Source organism: Podarcis bocagei, assembly GCF_964188305.1.
Source record: "Podarcis bocagei genome assembly, chromosome: 4".
Lineage (NCBI taxonomy): Eukaryota > Metazoa > Chordata > Lepidosauria > Squamata > Lacertidae > Podarcis > Podarcis bocagei.
Window position 1 is genome coordinate 217,401 of NC_138128.1, and position 20,893 is coordinate 238,293.

At 51.2% G+C, this 20,893-nt stretch overlaps 1 protein-coding gene across 14 annotated transcripts in view; it reads right to left on the reverse strand.

Annotated features, from left to right (window-relative positions):
- Positions 1-1,248: 1,248 nt before the first annotated feature.
- The window catches only part of DLG1 (discs large MAGUK scaffold protein 1), an 85,251-nt gene continuing 65,606 nt past the window's right edge, over positions 1,249-20,893 (reverse strand). For 7 of the 14 annotated variants that reach the window (XM_081190119.1, XM_081190118.1, XM_081190112.1 and 4 more), the window contains 11 exons: positions 19,984-20,098; positions 17,797-17,973; positions 16,473-16,542; positions 12,785-12,884; positions 9,184-9,225; positions 8,211-8,261; positions 7,592-7,693; positions 4,299-4,471; positions 2,963-3,072; positions 2,413-2,504; positions 1,249-2,288 (listed from right to left, as the gene is read on the reverse strand). In XM_081190119.1, coding sequence (XP_081046245.1) covers positions 2,182-2,288; positions 2,413-2,504; positions 2,963-3,072; positions 4,299-4,471; positions 7,592-7,693; positions 8,211-8,261; positions 9,184-9,225; positions 12,785-12,884; positions 16,473-16,542; positions 17,797-17,973; positions 19,984-20,098 — 1,139 coding nt within the window. In that variant the 3' untranslated portion in view covers positions 1,249-2,181. Of the gene's footprint in view, positions 2,289-2,412; positions 2,505-2,962; positions 3,073-4,298; positions 4,472-7,591; positions 7,694-8,210; positions 8,262-9,183; positions 9,226-12,329; positions 12,364-12,784; positions 12,885-16,472; positions 16,543-17,796; positions 17,974-19,983; positions 20,099-20,893 lie in introns of all 14 variants that reach the window. The other 7 variants (XM_081190108.1, XM_081190117.1, XM_081190116.1 and 4 more) reach the window with 2 other exon arrangements.

The window sequence follows — 20,893 nt, forward strand, 5'->3', positions numbered from 1 at the left end:
TGCATCCACAGAAGTCTAGTGTCCCGACCAAGGGAAGTCATAGTCCCACTCTCTTCTGCCTTGGTCAGACCACACCTGGAACACTGTGTCCACTTCTGGGCACCACAATTTAAGAAGGGTATTGACAAGCTGAAAATGTGCAGAGGAGGGAGACGATGATGATCAAGGGTCTAGAAGCCAAGCCTTATGAAGAGTGGTTGAAGGAGCTGGGTATGTTTAGCCTGGAAAAAAGGAGACTGAGAGGAGATATGATAGCCATCTTCAAATATCTCAAGGGCTGTCACTTGGAAGAGGGAACTAGCTTGTTTCCTCCTGCTCTGGAGTGCAGGACTCAAACCTACGGCTTCAAGTTACAAGAAAGGAGATTCCAATTAAACACTAGGAAAAACTTTCTGACAGTAAGAGCTGTTTTGACAGTGGAACAGTCTCCCTTGGAAGGTGGTGGCCTCTCCTTCCTTTGAGGTTTTTAAGCAGAGCTTGGATGGCCAAATGTCAGGGATGATCTAGTTGGGATTCCTGCATTGCAGGGGTTGGACTAGATGACCCCTGGGGTCCCTTCCAACTCTATGATTCTATGACTGGGGCAACTTATGCTGACCTTTGGACTCTGCATGTCTCCTGCTGCCTTTTTAAAGGTTTATTCAGAAAATTTATGTTCTGCTTTAGTGTTCAATCAGTCAACAGAGGAAATTTAAAACCAAACTGAGAGATTACAGAGTCACAGAACTGTAGCACTGGGAGCGACTCCATGGCTCAGTATCATTCAGTATCATTCCTAGTTTGTTGCTATCTCCAACCATCCACTAAGAAGCTCAGCTCCCTCATTCTCTCTCTCTTGGAGGATTTGAACGGCGGCAGCAGCAGATGGAAGCTCTTTACGAAGGACTCAGAGTGCCGGCTGGGGCAACGGAAGGAACCAGAGCTGCGCCTGGCGAGTGGGAGAGGAAAGCTCCTCTTGCTCCCACTTCCACTGAGAGGCGGAGCACCAGTGCAGGGGAAACTGCCAGCTCTTCCGGGGCGAAGACGCACGGCCTCCTAGGAGCAAAGAGGAAACTTGAGAGTCGGGAGCCTCCTGGTCCACAACTGGGGAGGGGAGGGAGCTGGGCAGCTCACAGGGCCGCCATCACCTTGGGCACTGCAAAGCCCCTCAAATGCAACGATAAAGCAGTTCTCTCAGGGATCCTGCAAACCAGCTGCAAGCAAAGGAGTTCTGTGTACAGCAACATAAAGAAATTCCCACACTACAACTTTAGTTAAAGAAAGTTTAATATATATATATATATATATTTGTATGTATATAATATGTTTTATTATAACAAAATAGGCAGTTATTGTGGGTAAAATATTCATTAAAATCTGACTTCTAAGAACATATTTATATTTCAGACTCTGAATCGTCTCTTATGATAATCTTTCAGAATATTTTCAGAACAAAATTAATCATTCCTATATGAAGTACAAGCTTTTAAAGCACCTAAACTGTATTTGGATTCAAAAATGTAATGACCGTTACCCATTGATGATATCAGTAAGACACTCCAAATAGTCTTGTGTGTGCTAGTTTAAAAACAGGAAATATTCTTGCCCCCAACAACGGCATGAGCAAAAAATGAAAAAATAGACTATAAAGAATATTCTTATGAAATTATGAAAATGGGTTTTCCCTTGTGAAATAATGGCAACTCCATTTACATTATCTTGGACATTTGAACAAAAATCTCCTATTTAACTGCCTGTAAAATAAATGTGTTGCCAACAACAGAAAACTACAGAACTACGGCCTGCAGCCAACCCCGTGAATCAAATCATGCAGGTCAAGTCACGCGTGCAAAACTGCTCACCATTTACATCATTAAGACCACTTTTCTTTTGTTAGGAAATATTTAAAAGGGTGTATATAAAGATTTGTTTTCTCAAAATCTCTGAAGGATACTTTCCCTTAAACATTAAGGAGTTTTACCACAAAATTATCCGTTTCGTATCCACACAAGCGGATGGAGCCACTGCCCTTTGACCCTTGAGAAAATGGCCGCCCGCCAGCAGCTTGTGAGAATCCACACCATCAGAACAAAAGGGGGCACTGGGGAAACGCTACGGGGGCCACGGGGCCCATGCAGGACAAGGGCTGCCCCCAGGTGGGAAGCACGGGGGGGAGGCACAGCGGCCCCCGCTGGGCGGCCTTCAGAGCTTCTCCTTGGCGGGGACCCAGATGTAGGGGCTGGAGTGCTCCTCAATGACTTGCTTGACTTGGTTGTAGATTTCTTCCAATGTGTCTCCTTGCACAATAGCTGTAGAGGAGAGAAGGAGGAGGCGGCTCTTGAGGGCCTGGACTGGCACAGCTCTTGCACCACTCCCCCCAGCACTGAAACCCCCCAGCCGCTGCCTTGAAAGGAACACAGCTGAGCAACCAACCTGTGAAATGTTCGGTGAATTCTTGCTCCAGCTTCATGGCTCTCTCAAAGGTTTTCCGAGCCTGCTCATCCGTCAGCCGCTTATTCATTTCCCTGAAATTGCAGCACAAATCAAACCAAGATACCAATGACGAGGCTCAGCCATTCGGATGTGATGTTTAAAATGAAGCACCTTCCTGCAACCCCTGGAGGGCACCACGTTGGCGACTCCTGAGCTACCCTCAAGCAGCAGCTCGGGAGCAGCAGAGTCGCTCTGCTCTTCTCCAGAAGGCAGAGCCAAAAAACAGAAGAAGGAGGGACAGACATTTTGCTTTTAAAGTTTGGCTCTGTCTTCTTCCTGCAGAGGATTGGACCTTTGCTGGCTGCTTTTTTTCTCCTGCTGAAAACAGCAGGATATTATGGGTTGTGGAATACACCCAGCCCCCAGGGAAAGCTCCCTTCCCGGAGACCGTGATTGATGACCTTCCTGGAAGAGGAGGCCACATGCCGCAAGGAGGGTCACCAGAGAGGAAAAGGTCGGAGGGGACAGGACAAGGCCAGCTTTCACTCACATGATGTTCTCCACTGATTTGGGTTTGATGAAAACGGAGATTGGGTGCAACTGGGCGATTTGGAGCCTCTTGATTGCGTTTCCGGAGACATCGAGAATGCAGTGCTTCCCCTGAGGCACGGAGGGAAGAGGCATCTTAGAGCAGAGCATCCACGGCATCGCTGCTGGCAGACAGCTCAGCCAAGCCTGTCTGCATTTTAAAGCCTGGCGGCTGAGACTGAGCACCCTTCCCCCTTAGTTTAGCTATTTGCAGACATTCCCTGGAAAGCCATTTTCTTGGGGTTGAGAGGAGGCCTGTTTGGCAAACCTATGGGGCCCTGTGGCATTGCCTTAGGCAGCAACTCTAGGCCCACTTCCTCTGCAGTGTAGTGGCAAATTCAGAAAGAAGGGTCCCATCCTGGCAGCCACACCCCAATAAAAAAGAGCTCTCCCTGGCCTTGCCCCCAAGCTCCTCCCCGTCAGAATCACCTAGGCGCACACAGAGCGGGAGACCCTGGCCGGCTTTCTCTTTGGTTCCCTTTGGTGGAATGTAGCAGAGCTGCCTTGCTTGCGCTGCAGGGCGCCTGGGGACCCCCAAGCCTTTCTTTTCTGAGCTTCCCTTTGTGACTGCCACCCTAAGACTCACAGTAACTGCATCTGGGCAGAGTTGAGTTGGAGGAGGACACCTAAGCAGGGGAACTCCTGATCCAACCTCTGGTATTGCCCCCCCCCCCCCCGCCACAGATCTCGGCCAACATGCTTCAAAGGGAAATGCAAAAGCAACACAGATCTCTTGTGTGTGTGCCGACCTGCCCCTTTCTCAGAGGGACCTACAAGGCAATCCTCAGTGGCCAGTTCTGCTCCTTTCACTTGGATGGACTCCAGGCAGCACAAAGGGCGTGGAAACATTTTCTCAGGGGCTTAAAAGCTCTCCTTCGAGGCTGACAGGGTGCTGGGGCCAGGAGGGACTTTGGACCGACTTCTTCTGAGTTATGGTGTGATGGGGGCAGACTCAAAAACCATACATATCCCTTTAAAAATCACAATATTTTGGGATTTCTAAAAAGACCCAGGTAGTGCTGGGCACTAGCTTTGCTGTATAAGATCTTCAGATATTTTCCATGGCACAACTGAGGCAATGGACTGAGGGCACTGACTTCGTGACATTTAGTTAATAGAGATCTTTGGGCTCAGGAGGCTCCTGAAGCGCTGAAGGTTTAGCGGAGGTCCCACAGCAAGACGCCCTTTCCTCCTTGTGAGGCCGCGTCATGACTGATTGGGGAAGGAGACCCTGGGGCAGACCGGGACCACCCCTCATCTCTCCCAAGCAGACTTTGGAAAGAGAGGAGCTCCTTTACCTTCTCTGCCACCTCCCGCACGGACTGGACGCTCGTTCCATACAAGTGGTTGTTGTACTGGCCGGCTTCAATGAACCTGTGATCCTGGATATCTTTCTCCATTTGTTCTCTGGACGTAACAAAGTGGTAATCCCGACCGTCCACCTCGTAGTCTCGCTTTGGCCGGGTCGTATCTTTGCGGAAAGAGACAGGCAGCTTTTAGACAGACAGGCAGGCCGGCCCAACACACAGCAACCTCAACACTGACTCCAAATACTGGCACTGAGCACCTTCCGCTTACTGCGCACAACAGTGGGAGGAAGCAGATCCAAGGTGGGATCCTGGCACCCTACAAGTGCGTTGACCTTCACATCTAGGGCTGACTGAAGCTTCCAGACGGCCTTCAAAGGCAGCCCCATGTGGAACGCAGGGCAGCAATCCTGCCTGGATACAGGAATGAACCCGGCCTGCCTTCTCTAGATTGGCCAAAGTGGAGAGAGGGCACTGCGCCAGCCGCCTCCAGAACAGGCTGAGTCCCCCTCACCCAGCAGCCAACTCCCTGCCTTGTGTGGCCCAAGCCCAGCTTGCAAAGCCCTGTCTCCTCCTGCACCAAGTCCATTCAAAATTGCCTTCCTGGATTGGCAGGAGCAAGAAGCACTGCTGGGTGTCGTCTGCACACTGGTGACGCTCCAGCAGGTTTGGAAAGGAAGAACCCAGGGATGCCAGCAGGCAGGGGGAATGAGGGGGCAAACGGGGACAGGGGAATCTCATGGCCCCCATGGGCCAGATCCTTATCAAGATGGGCCACATGGGCCAGATCTGACAGGCAGGCAGTGGCATGTGCGGGTGGGCACAGCTAGCAGTCAAACGCCCCGCGGCAGCTCTGCAAAGTGCCCTTTGAGGCAGCCTCTCCCTTCCATTCACACGGCACTTGGCACCAAGAGCCTGAAGCCCATCTCTATGACTGAGGAGGCAAAGTGCCCTTTGAGCCAGCTCCCAACCCCCACCCCAATTAAAGGACAGCCCTTTGCTCTGTTGCACCCTTAAAAGGGAAGGGAAAGGGCTACAATCTTTGCTTATCAGCTGATGAGCAGATTAAATCCTGCTGCCGAGGCTGCATGATCCCGTTCCCTGTGCAGGATCAAAATCCTGCCCTCAGAAGGTGCCAGGCTGGTGTGGTTTGGGCAAGGGTCTAAGGCAGTGGCTTTCAACCCTGGGGTGCCATTCAGAATATGCAATTAGGTAAATCTCCACGACCGGATGGACTGACTTCTAGATACTACAGATCTTTAAAAGAATGCTTAGTACAACCTTTAAAGGAAGTCTGTAATGAAATAATGGGTGGGAAAAGGGCACCAGAGTCGTGGAAGGAAGCGTATATCACACTTATACCGAAAACAGAGACTGAAAAGACGCAGCTTAAGAACTACCGCCCCATATCACTGCTTAATGTAGATTATAAAATCTTTGCAGACATTTTGGCTAAAAGACTAAAAAAAGTGTTAGTGGAAGAGATTCATAAAGATCAAGCAGGCTTTCTCCCGGGTAGACACTTGTCTGATAATATGAGAAACATAATCAATATTTTAGAAAAATTACAAGTGAATATTAATACTAAGGCAGTTTTGATATTTGTGGACGCGGAGAAAGCTTTTGACAACATTTCTTGGAGTTTTATGAAGAAGAATCTGGCTTTGGAAACGGTATAAATGCAATCTATTCACAACAAAAGGCTAAATTAATTGTTAATAACGAGGTGACGGAGGAATTCAAGATAGAAAAAGGGACACGACAAGGTTGCCCAATTTCCCCATTGCTTTTTATATCGGTCCTGGAGGTCCTGCTGAACATGATTAGAAGGGACCAATTGGTTAAAGGTATACAAGTCGGAGCTAAACAGTACAAATTGAGAGCATTTGCAGATGACTTAGTATTGACGTTACAGGAGCCAGAATCTAGTACTAAAAGAGTTTTGGAACTGATCCAAGAATTTGGTCAGGTTGCAGGATTTAAACTGAATAAGTTAAAAACAAAGGTTTTAGAGAAAAATTTAACAACGATTGAGAGAGAGAGGTTTCAGAACGAGACAGGCTTAACAGTGATTAAGAAAGTGAAATACCTGGGGATTAACATGACAGCTAAAATGGGAATCTATTTAAAGACAACTATGAAAAATGCTGGACTGAAGTGAAAAAAGATTTAGAAATCTGGTCAAATTTGAAGCTTTCACTGCTAGGCCGTATTGCTGCGATAAAAATGAATGTATTGCCTAGAATGAAACTTTAATAAATATCTTTTTTTAAAAAATAAGGCAGTGGCTTTCAACCCTGGGGTGCCTTGGGCAACACTGGCCTCTGTTCCTCTTTCTTTCCCTCCTTCCTCGGATGCCCTCTTGTGTCTCTGCCTCCCAAAGGCTGGTGCAGCTGTTTATTGCAGCAGCCCTGGCTCTAGGCTCCCCGGGCGAATGGTGCCTCTGGGTGGGGCAGCTCAGAGACCAGGGGCCCAAGGAGAGGGGAGAGGAGGCTGAGGGTGTTCGGAAAAGGGTGAGAAGCTGCCAGCTCTGCAGGCAAGGGGGGATGCCTAACTGAGCCCCTGAGCCCCACAGGGGAGCTGCAGAAAGAAGGTAGTTGGTCAAGGGAGCCATGGACTCAGAAAGGTTGAAAGCCTCTGGTCTAAGGAGCCAAACTGGGACAGGGGCCAGAGGTGCCCCCCTCCCCACGAATGAGGCAATGAAAGTGTGCTTGGACAGGTTGGCTAGCCCATGAGGCCAAGTGGAAAGCATGTCCAATGCCAAAGATAATAATAATAATAATAATAATAATAATAATAATAATAATAATAATAATAATAATACTTTATTTATATCCCGCCCTCCCCAGCTGAAGCCGGGCTCAGAGCGGCTAGCAACAGTAAAAGATAATACAACATTCTAAAATCAGTTCAAATCAAATAAATGGCAAGATGCTAGGATGCTGCTGTGCCCCGGAGCTCCTCATGGCTCCTGACTGAGAAAGGGTCTTCTCTCCCGGCTTGTGCTTGGCTGGGGACTGCATGAAAGGGCTCTTGAGGGCAAGAGGCACCTCTGCTTGCAGCCAGGCAATGCCCAGAGCTGCCCAAGGGAGGCCCTGGGTGTCTCCATGCCAAGCAGGAGGACTCTGCACTCACTGCTGGCTCCAAGCCCAACAACATGCAACTGCAGCTCCTCGCACCCGTGCACTGTGACCCTGGCCTGCTCTTTCCCAAGCTGAAACACACTTTCTGTGCTGCTTGCCTGTGTGACAAAGGCTTCCCTGGTAGGCCTTTGCCATACATACGTGGAACGCAGGATCCGAACTCGTCAGGGAATTCGGAGATGAGGTCGTCATTGATCCGGTCTTTCATCGGTCCCAGAACAATCACAGGCCGTGTGTAGTTGACTGAAGGGGAAACAGACCCAGGAGTCAGAGAGGAAGGAAAACAACCAACAACCTCCTGTCCCTTCCCCAAGTTCCTGGGGGTCAAAGGCTTGCTTAGCCAGCTCCCCCCCCCAGTCCACCTGCCAGCAGGAGTCCCTGTTGAGCATTCTGCTCATTCCAGAGCTTTGCTCGGCAAGAAGGCCTTTCCTGTGGCCATGGCCAAGTTATGGGAGACATTGATCTGACGGCTTCCCCTTCCGACGGCAGGGGCAAGGAACCTCCAGCCCACAGCCCTAGTTGTGACAGCACATGCCCCCATCCGCCCCCCCCCCCCACTTGAGGTCCAAAGGAAGCAACTCCAGAGCAACGGCTGGGAGCTTGAAGGGAGCCCTCCGTACCTCCTTCGCAGAAGGTCCTAGTGCAGCCAAGGGCACTGGTGGGGCTGAAAGCGAGCCCTTGGGAGGTGTGCTTGCAAAGGAGAGCCAAAGGCCTCTGTGGCCTTCAGGGCTTTTTGTTTTATATGCAACATGCTACAAACCTTCCTGCTGAGTAACAGGCTCGTAAGACAGGACGTATTCCTCTTGGCCTCCTGCAAATTCAGAGACACCAGTTTAGAGCTGGAATGTAGTGTCTGCGTAAAATAATACAGATGTACACACGTATCTCTCATATATAAGACTTTTCAGGATAAAAAAACTGGTATAGAAGCCAGATAGGAAATTAATAAGCACCACTCTCTGTATATATGTGGTGAGCCACAATCTACTCTTAATTATATTTCGATTAAGGTGAGTTTATTGTGGTGATTTTAATAGGTATGCCTCAGTTTTAAGTAACATATAGCTAAAGAAGCGACTGGGGGACGCCGTTTGTCACACACTCAACATTTCGCATGTGGCCACAGGCCCAGAAATTATGAGTGACCCCTCCTGCCACATTTCTAGAATCTTATTGAGGCTAGAAGACACAGGACTCTATGGTCATGGCGGCTTGAGAGTGCTCAGGGAGTGGAAGACTTTGAATATGATGCCTTAAGCCAAAAACTACGTAAGAAAAGATAAAAATAAAAAAACACAAGAACAGACTGTCACTGAAATTAAACAACAGAACAACGGAGTAAATTAAGCACAAGTTTAGGCCAGCAGTGCAGCAATGCGGCTAAAAGAGAAACGGTCTCTTGCCTGGAGTGGAGCTTCCTGAGAGGCGAGGGGTCTGTGAGGATCAGCGGCTGATCCGACCCTCTCACACTCCCAGCAACCGGCCTATCCAGCAGAGCGGAGGCACCACGGAAGGAGGGGGTCCGTTGCTCAGGTGCCCTGCCCAGGTAAGCCGGACTGGGGAAGAGCCGCATCGCAAGAGCCAAAGCTTGACCCCCCGGCAGAGTTCAGGTACGCTCTGCTGCCGAACGGGCACCTTGAGAGATGCTTCTAGCTGGAAACACAGGGAAAGCCAAGCAAGCCTTCCTGGCCAGCCCCAAAGGGAGATGTGGGGAAGGGCCCCAAGACACTCACGGTAGCTGCTTTCGCTGTCGCTGGCGTTGGACGTCACGTGCTCTGAAACGGGAACAGGAAGGAGAACATGAGGAGCTGCACCAGACCAGAAAGAATTCCCCAAGAAAAGCAAGACAAGGGCAAGTGCCAGACGGGGCTGCCATGACTTGCACTCTGCAGGGAAGAAGGCTCTCTCTCCACATTCAATGAAGGTGACAGGGCTGGGGCTGGGGTGAGTGCACTCTGCCAAAAGGCAAGAGGACGTCTGGATGCAGACACAGAACAAGGTGGCCCAAACCCCAGAGGAGTTTCTGCGACTTCCCAACTCCGCCTGGAGCTCAGAGGCAGTGGGAGAAGCACAGGGCACAGAGGGAGCCTCCGTTCACATCCAGGCCGCTGGTGCCTCCTGGGGGATCTGCCAAACCTGCAGCATGTGTCATGGCCAGAGGGGTTGCCACCACGAGGGCCAGATGGAGCCGGGGAAACCGGTGGAGCTCAGTGGGTCAGGCCAGAAAGGCCACTGGGAGGCGGAAAGCGCTGCTCTGCCTCCCCACCGCTGGTCTAAACTGCTCACACACCACCTGCAGCGACGCACCAGGTCACCTGGCAAAGGCACACAGCAGGAGCTGGGAGGGGGCAGGAGGGGTTAGAAAGGGGTTCAGCGGTCTATAGCTGCGGAAGAACCTGCTGAAGCCCACGTCCTCTGAATGCAACTTTGGCGAAGGCACAAGCATTTAACTTGTCAGGAACTATAAACGTATTTGAAGAAGACCTGGCCTAGCAAATCTTCATCTTGGAAGCATCCCCAGGAAAGGCCGCCAAAGTCACTGCCAAGTCACTGGGCAGGAGACAGGTGACTCTTTGCTTCATGGGCTAGAAAGCTGTGAGCTGCCAGCAATTACAAGCATGCAAACATCTTTTGGAGCTTTCAGAGCACTCCTGCCACACCAAGAGGTATTCCAAAGAAGGATAGATAAGGATACTCTGGAGGCACAAGGACCCACCAGGAACCCTCTTGTGTGGAGTCAAGGCCAAATGGCAACAGTCAGAACTGGAAGTGGTTTCGGCTGTCGGGGAACCTCAGGACCTCTCTGTGCTGAAGGTGATTCGGTATGTGGAGGTAAGCCTCTTCTAGGTCTACAGAGGCAGGAAAATTCAGACTGCAGAGCGCCCAGCTGGTGCAGAATTTGGTGGCCAAGCTGCTCTCGGGGGGCAAGACCATCTGAGCATATTGCACCCATCCTGGCCTGACTGCACTGGTGGAGCGCCTTCTGTCAGCTTCAGTTGGGGCTCAGGACCGCAACACCTTAAGAACCGCCTCTCCCCATACAAGCGGACCCAGATCCACACTGGTCACCTGAGGCCCTTCTCTATGTCCCCGCTACCAGAGAGGTTTGGAGGGTGACAGCATGAGAACAGGACTTTTCTGTGGTGACTCCCTGATTGTGGAACGCTCTCACCAGAGAAGCTCGCCTGGTACCTTCATTACATGTCTTTAGTTGCCAGGCCAAAACATTCCTTTTTACCCAAGCCTCTGGCCATTAAATAATTTATGGTCTGTTAAAGGAGGGGAAGTTATTACGCTTATTTTATCATTATGATTTTTATTATGTGTTCTTGGTGTTGTACGTCACCCTGGAATCTTTTGATAAAGGGCAGCAAAATAATAATAATAATAATAATAATAATAATAATAATAATAATAATAATAATAGTAGTAGTAGTAGTAATATATTTAGGCACCTTGTGAAAACATTTCTCTATAACCAGGCGTTTGGCTGATTAACATTCTATAGCCTCTTAAATTGTGGGTTACTGGTCTATTTTTGTTTAATCGTGTATTTTGTGTTCTCATTTTGCATTTTTATGTTTTGAACTTCCATGTCATCTTTGGATGAAGAATAGCATACAAATTTATTAAATAATAGTAAAATAATGATAATGATGATGATGTTTTCTTCAGGATCAGTATAGAATCATAGAATCATAGAATCCTAGAGTTGGAAGAGACCACAAGGGCCATCGAGTCCAACCCCCTGCCAAGCAGGAAACACCATCAGAGCACTCCTGACATATGGCTGTCAAGCCTCTGCTTAAAGACCTCCAAAGTAGGAGACTCCACCACACTCCTTGGCAGCAAATTCCACTGTCAAACAGCTCTTACTGTCAGGAAGTTCTTCCTAATGTTTAGGTGGAATCTTCTTTCTTGTAGTTTGGATCCATTGCTCCGTGTCCGCTTCTCTGGAGCAGCAGAAAACAACCTTTCTCCCTCCTCTATGTGACATCCTTTTATATATTTGAACATGGCTATCATATCACCCCTTAACCTCCTCTTCTCCAGGCTAAACATGCCCAGCTCCCTTAGCCGTTCCTCATAAGGCATCGTTTCCAGGCCTTTGACCATTTTGGTTGCCCTCCTCTGGACACGTTCCAGTTTGTCAGTGTCCTTCTTGAATTGTGGTGCCCAGAACTGGACACAGTACTCCAGGTGAGGTCTGACCAGAGCAGAATACAGTGGCACTATTACTTCCCTTGATCTAGATGCTATACTCCTATTGATGAGGCCCAGAATTGCATTGGCTTTTAAAAGAGTAAGCGCCTCTTTTAAAACATCCCCACCAAAAAGCTCAAGTCCCTCATAAAGACTTGTTGAAAGGGTCCCCCTGGCCACTGTATCTGCTGAGCCAACGCCAGGGGACCCGTGGAGAACGGAGGAGAACCCCAGGTGAGATCTTCGGCAGACCTGCATCTGGCTAGAGGCTCTAGCAGAAAGAGGAAACAGATCAAGCAAGCTGTTTGACAGAGGCATAGATTCCCTCGGAAGGTGGTGGGCTCTCCTTCCTTGGAGGTTTCCAAGCAGAGGTTGGATGGCCAAATGTCTAGTTGGGATTCCTGTACTGCAGGGGGTTGGGCTAGATGACCCTTGGTGTCCCTTCCAACTCTACGATTCAATGACTTTTGTGCTTGCAAAACAGGGAAAGGTTTCCCAGCCTCCCAACTAAAAAGTAAATGGAAGTGGCATGACTTGGAGGAGGAGGTGGCAAACAAGTGTGGAGGAATGAGCCTGGGCCTCTGGAGGAGGAGGAGGAGGAGGCCTTTCCTTCTGTCTCGGTGAGGACGAGCTGTGCAGGAGGGGCTCAGGGGCCTCTGGGAAGAGGGTCACTTACTCAGGCCTTTTGATCCCATGTCTTCAGGGATCTCCTGCAGAGAAGTTCCCAGAGGGCAAGCAATAAAGAGACAATCACAAAGAAAATAACCGTCAGTAGCATATCAATGAGGGGCTACGGCAAGGTGGTCCCAAGAGCGTCCACAGGGGTCCAGGGGGTGCCCAAGCTCAGCCAGAAACCCCTTTCATGGCAGCACTTAAACCTCCTGTCCCTCAAACCCACCTCTGAAGGCCAGAGGCCGCCTGCCTTTTAGCTGCAGCCAACAGAACTCGCTGCCCCCCCCCCAAATCAGCTGCGGAAGGAGAGCTGGGCCAGCCCCTCCCTGAGGATGGCGGCATCTCTGCCCCTGTGGCAGCTCTTGGGACCCCTTCAAGGCAAGGCCACGTCTGGCACGCAAGGCAGGCCCCCGGCACATCCGCAGCTGGCGCTTGCCCTGCCCCCACCCACATACTCACGGTCCACATCACTGGTTTCTTGCTCACTCTGGTCCTTGTTCTTGTAGAAGGGAAATTTTCGGGAAAAGAGGTTCTTTTTACGCTTGTCATTGAATGACTGCTGAAGAAGAGAAGGAAGGAGGGGCAAAACAAAGGAGGTCGAATGTCCAGTGTGTCACAGAGGCCCCGTCCAGCAGCTTGGCAGAGCCCGACTTCTAGGACCACAACATGCAGCAGTTTGAGGCTGGCTGGATCCACAGCCCTTCCTTAGGAGGGAGGCGGCAGGAGCCAGGGCTGGGGCACGGAGGGAGAAGGGCCTGGGGAGCAAGCGGCCGGCTCCATTCTGAGGAAGCGCTGGCTGCGGGGAGGAGCTCTGTCTCTGCAGGCTCCCCATACCAGCCCAGGCACCAGCCCAGGCAGGAGTGGGGAACAGCCCCCCTTCAACTGCGAAGAAGCAGGAAGCAGCTACAGGGACCTCTTGCAGAGCAAGTTGTGGGGTGGCTCTCCTCTCCGCGGTAGGGAGGGCGGGAAAAGGATCCCTGCCTAGTACCCTGGAGATCCTCTGTCAGTCAGTGCAGACAAGACTGAGCTGGGTGGACCACTGGTCTGACTGGGCATAAGGCCGCCTGGTGTGCTCTTCTCCCTGTACTCTCTGAAACTCTGGCTGAAAGGCAGTCTATGCAACGGAGACAAATAAAAGGGAGCCAATGTAGCCCCCTTCATCTTCTCAGGAAGGATTCCTGGGCATTTTCAAGGTCAGATGAAGCCACAGCCAGAGGCACAAAGCAGCCTGAGTCGTGATCTCTGAGCCGGAGAGCAGTGCCTGGAGGGAACATCCACGTGGCTCATAATCCACGCACCACAAGGGGTCACTGAGACCCCCCCTCAGCCACCTGACCCCACACAATGCATGAATATCCAGAGGGACCAGGGACCCTCAGGGGCTACAGCACAAAGAGGATGTCAGAAGGAGCCCGGCCATCTGGATCCCAACCGCTGGCAGCTCAAGCCAGCATGGTCTCTTAGCTGCCACTGAAGTCCAACAGACCCAAATGCCGTGGGACCTGCCTGGCCGCGTCTGATCTCCTCTTCCTGCTGCAGCCACCTGCTGCCTGTCCCTGGTGGCAGCAGAGGAATGGGCAGGGCAGAAGAGCCCAGCTGAAACTCGGGGTTCTTCCACTGGAGCCCCCCTTGGGAAGAAGCTGCTCAGCCTCAAAGCCAGCCAAGCCCTCTCCCCAACACCGAGAGAATCATGGAACTGTCAAGTTGGAAGGGACCCCAAGGGTCATCTAGTCCAACCCTCTGCAATGCCAGCAAACTGCTGCAGGAGCTCAGTTTAGTCAAGCAGAGCACACCATGAACAGCGTGCGCCTTTGCCTGCTCTGTTTTTAAACCGTTTGGACTGGAAGGCCCAGAGCACAGCTCCCCACGCAAATCCACCTCCCTGGTAGGAGGTGCCCAAGCCTCTACCTCTGGGAGATCACGGTGCTGCGAGGCTCCTTCTGGCTAAGAGGGACACATTGGAGCTCTCCTGTCTCCCAGACAACAGCCATTTCCTGTTGTGCAGAGTCTGGAGAGCAACAGCCTCACCTACTGCATGCTGAGTGGTTAGAAGTCGGCTCCAAGAGCAAAAAAACAAAACCTGGTTAGAAGTAATTATGTTTTGATTTGCAGAAAATATCAGCCATGTGTTTTTAAGGCTCTTACAGGCAGGAGAGTCTTGTTTTTAGTACTAAGAGTGTATTAACTTTGTTAAGCTCTCACAGCCTCTTTGCAGAATTGCATCATTAGTACAAATGGGTTAGAAAAGGAAGCAGAAAAAAACCCACAGGCCACTCGACATTCTCCTCTTACGCCGGGTGCTCAACGCGGCATAAGCTGATTTTGCCCAGGCCAAAGGACAAGCAGGTCAGTGGCTGATGCCTGGCATAAAAGGGGGGTGGGGGGTGGTCCTTGGCAGGACTGTTTGAAAGAAGGAGAGATGGAGGGGGGGGAACAAGCACAGCAGCTTCAGTTTGCAACACCATCAATTTTGCCTCCTTCTGCTTTGCCATGTTAGGTGCTAGAATTAAGACCAGGCTGCCACATTCCCGAGGCAAAGTAGCCCCTGCCAACAGCAAGCATGCACAGAGTTCCCAGGAAGGTACCAACAAAGAGGAGGAAAGGGGAGGAGAGAGAGAGAGAAAGAGAACTGGCAGGACAAGAGGAAGGCCGCCCTCTCAAGAGGGCCATGTTAAGAGGAGGGAAGACAGACAAGACGGGCAGTTCTCTCTCAATGGCAAGCGTAGTTTGGTTCCCACTCAGGGGCTCATGCATGGGTCTGGTGCAGTGTTAGGACATGGGAGCCGTGTGCAAACTTGGCAACAGTCAACATACAAGGCTGTGACTCCAACACAACCAGTTTTCAAAACGGCACGGGACCAGGGCTGTGTGTGCAGGCTGCACGGAAACAAATGCAACACCCAAACTCTGTGAGCTGCCCCAAAGGCCCATTTGCACAAAGCGGTATTTGGCTGCACCAGGTGACTAAATGGGTCCTGCTCTTTCTTGCCATAGGGTTAGGGCACCCCCCCCCGCCCCGCCCAGGGCCTGAGGCTTCCCCAGGCACAAGGGCTGAAATGTGGCTCTGGAAAGGAGACCAGGGAGACCCCTCGGCTCCAGCCCCACATCCTGCAGCTTCCCTGCCCTCCTGCACACACAGCCCAGCTTGGGACCAGCCCCGTTCCAGCACCAGTCTGCTTAAACCCATCCCAGTGCATTCTCACACAAAAGTGTTCAGTGCATACATTTCATGGGGGCGCCTGTAACAGATGTCTGTTAGCACAAGTGACAGAAATATTTTTTAAAAATAATTTTGCTGGTGTGTTAATTTGGAGTCTACTGTAACAATCTGTTCTATCCTTAAGATTATGGTATTTCACACAACTTTGTGAAAAGATAAACATGGCTGATGGTCCACCGAGTCTCCTCCCCTCAGCTGCTCTTCCTCTCTGGTCGGCTGGCCTGCTCCACCCTCTCCTGACTGCTCTCCCCTTCCCTGCTGCCTCCCAGCTGCCCACAAGCCTGTGGTTACGTACCTTCAAGGCTGGCTCTGGGCACCCAGGGGCGTCAAGGAGGGAGCCAGGAAGCCACAGCCCTCACCTTTCCTCATGACACCCCTTCAAGGGACAGAAGCCAGGTGGTCCCACAAAGGAAACAAAACAGCCAAGTGCACAACATTCCATGGACCATCCATCCATCCATCCATCCATCCATCCATCTCAGGCGCTTTCACTCCAAAAGTCTTTTGGCTTGAGTTTTCTTGGGTGGCCCCTGGGTGACCAGACTGTCCTGATTCTAAAGCTGTTTTTAAAGGAGGATTTTCCAGAGAGGAACAGACCAGGAATCCTGACCAAGCCCCTTATTCTCTTGTTCCCCAGTAGCCAGGCCAGGAGGCCTGCAAGCAGGGGCCAAAGGCAACACCCCCGCCTTCAGAAGCAGGTCCTAGTGCTTCCCTTGTCCCCACTGCCAGCCCCCGAGAGGCCTCTCCTGCTCTACCCTGGATTTCTCTAGTCCTGTCTCCACCTAGGAGATGCCAGACTCACAGGGTGCTGAATCGCTTTCCTGGCCAGTCACCCCCCCCCCCACCAGCCTGTAGGTGAAGTGAGCATGCAAGACTTTCATTATGACAGAGTTTACAGTAGCAACAGTGTAAAGAGTCCAAACTCACCCCTTTGTCACCTCTTGCTTTAGAGTTGAATTTCACTGTCTTTAAACGAGCTCGTTCCTTCTTCTCAACCCTGCCAGAAAAGCACAAAAAGATTAGTGCATGTGCAGCACCTGCGCTCTGCGCTAAATCCTGCTGCACCCCATGGCAGAAGCTGGTGGGGGGGCAATCTGGAAAACACATGGGCCTTGGAGGGAGGCCACGGGAGGCATTGGCCGGCTTTAGCCTGAGTGTCAGGGCAAAGGGGCCTGGAGTCGATTGCCTTCTTTGGATAGCAGAACTGAATGGCTGCTGGAGGGGTCAAGCCACCTGCAAAAGGTGGCTGCAGCAGGGAAGCAGCAGCAGGGAATCATTCCTGCAACCTTTGTTGTCTTCTCCAAGTCTCATCAGGGACGGGAAGGCCTTGGTGGCAAGCGCCAAGAGTGGCAGCCTCAGACACCAGGACCAGTATAGGCTGGCTGCTGGAGTCAAGGAACACGGCCAGTTCCAACCAAGCAGCGGTGCTCCTGGTGACCTCTGCTCTTCCTGCCAGGGGGCGGTGGAGGTTTTGTTTTGTTTTAAACCTGCATGTTAAAGGCTAAGACCCACTTGGCCCTAATGCACGCTAACCTAGAGTGAGTATTTTGGCTGCTGGAGGCCCATGTGAGTTACCGTGGTGGTCCCTGGAGCAAACCAAACATGCCCTCTTGCTGGCAGGAACACTGCAAGATATCAGGGGCACAAGCCCAACTGCCGAATTATGCAGCCGCCAGAATGTGGAACTGGGAGGGGGCGCACCTCTGTGCTACACCTGGGAAGCATTTTAAAACACTTAAACATGTCTGCAATAGGAAATTTGGTTTGGATGCATAGGACAGAAATGAGTCTTCAAGGCCAGAATCACAGGAAATGGTTTCTTGACGTCTTATGTCATATTTGTCAACTGTAGGTAGAACTGTTTGATTATAGGGGCCTGACAAGGTAGCTATGGGAGTTGCAGTGAAGAACAATTCCTGCTACTCCCCAGAGGAGGAAGAGGAGTGTGGTGGTGACTCCTTACGGGGGGGCAGAGGCAACAAGTTGCCCAGGGAGGTGTGCTGTCTTCCAAGATTCACGACAGGGAAGTTGCCGTGTCTCAAAAAGCCCGCTGACCACAACCCCTTCCTTCTGATTCATGGAGGTACAAAAGATACTGCCAGGCACCGCCTTCAACATCCAGCAAGGCTCTATGAGACTGTGGGCAGGAAGGGGGAGGGTCTTGGGCACAGGTGGTCTTCTCAACACGCCCTCTTGTTGAAGGTTGTGGCCCAGGAAGAGAGGAAAACCCCAGCAGGAAAGAGAGGGCTACCTGCGCTTGCTGGGGATGACGCCAACCTCGTCCCTCTCGCCATCTGGCATCACCGGCCGCGCCTGCCACCACTCATCATCAGAAGCGTTGATGACATGGAGGATGTCGCCAAATCGGAAATTCAGTCCCTGGCTTGGGAGGCCACTGTCTTTTGTCTTGTCGTAGTCAAAGAGGGCTCTGGAGGCACAAGGGGAGCGCATTTGATGAGTAAGAAAACAAAGGCCCCACTGGCAGGCTGTCATCACTTGTCTCCCTTGGAACTGCCTTGCAGTCAAGCTGGGCGGTGGCAGAAGAGGAGCCCAGTCCTTCTCCTCCAGCAGCTCCGCCTTGATGCCGGCTGTGTGTGAGCAAGCAGCTCCCTCTCCCCAGGCACAGTGCTAGTGCTGAGGTCTCTAGTGCTGAGCCCCCTGTGCTCCTGCCCTCTCTCTGCTCTGGCGGAAGGGGTCCAGGAGTCGCCCAGGAAATAACTTACAATTCTCCTCCTAATGCACTCAAGTGTTTAACAAGCCTCGTGGCTCCTCCTAGACCAACACGCTCACTGCAGCATCAGTGCTCATAGACCAGGCAGAACTCTAGTCTGCGGCAGCTGATGCCATGATACATTTGCTCAGGACCCTTTGTTATTGCTGCAAAAGACAGATCTGGCTATTCCACCTTAGTCACGAGACCTTGTTGTGGTTTGACATTGCTACTTTTAAGTCTATTAACAGCTGCAAAGATGGAAAACCCAAGAGAGAAGAAACCCTTTATTCAAAAGCCCAAGGAGTTTCAGAGAAATTTGTCAAGGCATCATTATGAATTAACATGGTCTAGTCCTCCTCTTGCTGATCAGAAGCTCAGTCTTATGGACATGAAGCACAGGGTTTCATTTGCACCCTACCAGCACCAGCAGGACAAATAGGCCTGTCCACAAAGATTTGACTTGAGCCTCCTGGCCTTGCCTGGAGACTTTCACCCCGTCACCCATGGAGGGAAGGACACTCAAGACCCAGCAGACCAAACAAAGGAGCCAGCAGTCAAGGCCACCGTTCAGCCACTCTGAGAAGAGGGTGCTGGACTAGACGGGCCAGATTCTGGTGTTCCGGATGTCAGCATTTTCATTCTCCCGTTGCTGGATATGTGACTGTTACATCACATGTCTGTGTTTATTTTCCAGGCTTGGAAGGTGTACTTTTGTACTTACGTGTACTTTTGTACTTACTTACTTACTTACTTTCTCTCTCTCTCTTGGAGAAGATGTGTGAGGACGCCATGATTGCTTTGTTCTGTATATATTGCTTAATAAATTACCTAGAATGCCACACCTAAGCTCCACATCGTTTCTGCTCTACTCTGCTGATCTTCGGATATGTGTCGCTGGTGCACACCGGGACTGAAAAGTGATGGATGTCCCGGCCTGCGCTTCATCAGGAAGACGCCTGGAGAGGTTTGTCTTGGTCCGTGGTCCCCTCTTTATGTACCAGGCAATGAGAGAATGGGGCAGTGGAGCTTACAGAGGTTTCTGACAGGCAGGTGGCCTCCCGCATCTGCAGCTACTCTGACTGTTCAACAACATCAGCCGCCAACCACCGCCTCTCCTTCTCCTCAAGAGAAAGGCAGAACGCCCCCCTCACCCTCTTGCAGCCAGCTGCCCTTTTGACAAGCCTCCCGACTTCAGCAATGGAGGCACAGGCTGCCTGCCAGTGGCCCTTCCTCAGCAAGCGCTCTGCCCCAGAACCGCTAAGCTGCAAGGCAACTAACCAGCAAGCCCTCCAGTCGGTCAGCTCACCCTCCTCCACCTCCGTCCATCATGGAATCCCTTTGGCCACTGCTAGCTCTCCATAGGCCAGCTTGCCATTCTGGGTGACAGACAAAGGTGCAACCCTGGTCAGCAATTCTGCCCCTTGGGGAGGTCACAGTGCAACACATGCCTGCAGAACCAGAATTCTGGGAGACCCCTGCTGCCCTCCTAGGTGCATACCAGCAAACCTTGGCAACTTCCTCTGGCATATTCTTGAACTTGAAAATTGCATTCAAGCAAGAAAGCCAATTTTCCCAAGACCATTTGATTGCTCCAAGGTGACTGAGCCAACCAGAAAGAAAGCGCCCAGCAGCCGCCACAGTCTCCGCATCCTCTGAGGAACAAGCCCAGTCACCAAAGAGCAGCTCCTGGGCAAGTCCCACCAACTGGCTCAGAAGGCAACTTACCTGACATAGAGAGACCGTTTCTGGCTTGTCCGCAGGGACCCCGACCCGGAACTGATGCTGCTGCTCATCATCTGCTCTCGCAAGTCGTGTATTTTAGCTTCAAAACGGCTGTATTCTGACAAACAGAAATGAAAAAGGAGAATGCTGCTAGCTCAAAATAAGTCAGCATCTTGGAACCCTACAACAACAGCTGCTGCTGCTGCAAAGTGTGCTCCCTCCAAAGGCTTCAAGTTCTGCTGTGTTTTCCACAGTCTAGATTTTGTGACAAACGGTGAAGTCTCTCCGGCACTCTTTCTCTCCCTGGCATAAAACCATAATTTTAACTCTCTGAAAATGTGCACACCACATTTCAATTGAAGTGGCTCAAAACAAAATGGTTTAAACCCACAGTATATATAAAACAAAATATTAAAAATAAGCACACACCCAAGTCCCCAGAGCCATGCAGAATTACAATATGGAATTCCAAGACAGGACCCAGCACTGCCCAGAATGGGCAGACTTCAGGCTTGCTGGATCTACTCTGCCCTTTGCCAGAAGAGCCGTCTGCACAAGGCAGGACAACTAGAGCACAAAAGGGCATTTTGAGCCTAGGACTGAACTGAGCTCATCGCCACAGTCCGTTCTGGGTTGGCTTTATTCATTTCAGTAGTCTAACGTAGCTTGAGCTGTTTGTTGTTGCTATTGGTTAACCAGCTGGGAGTCAGAAACCCTCCTTGCCGATCTACTGGCAGATCCCAATTACCTTCCGACCACCAGCTCAACAAGCTACCCCTACCCCCCAGGTATGCCTGCAGGGAACATGCCTGGCAAACGTCTGGGGGAGAAAATTCCCCTCTCTGGATACCAACCACCAGACCACTGTCTGTGGCAACAAGACAACACCAGAAGCACCACGGCTGCTTCTAAG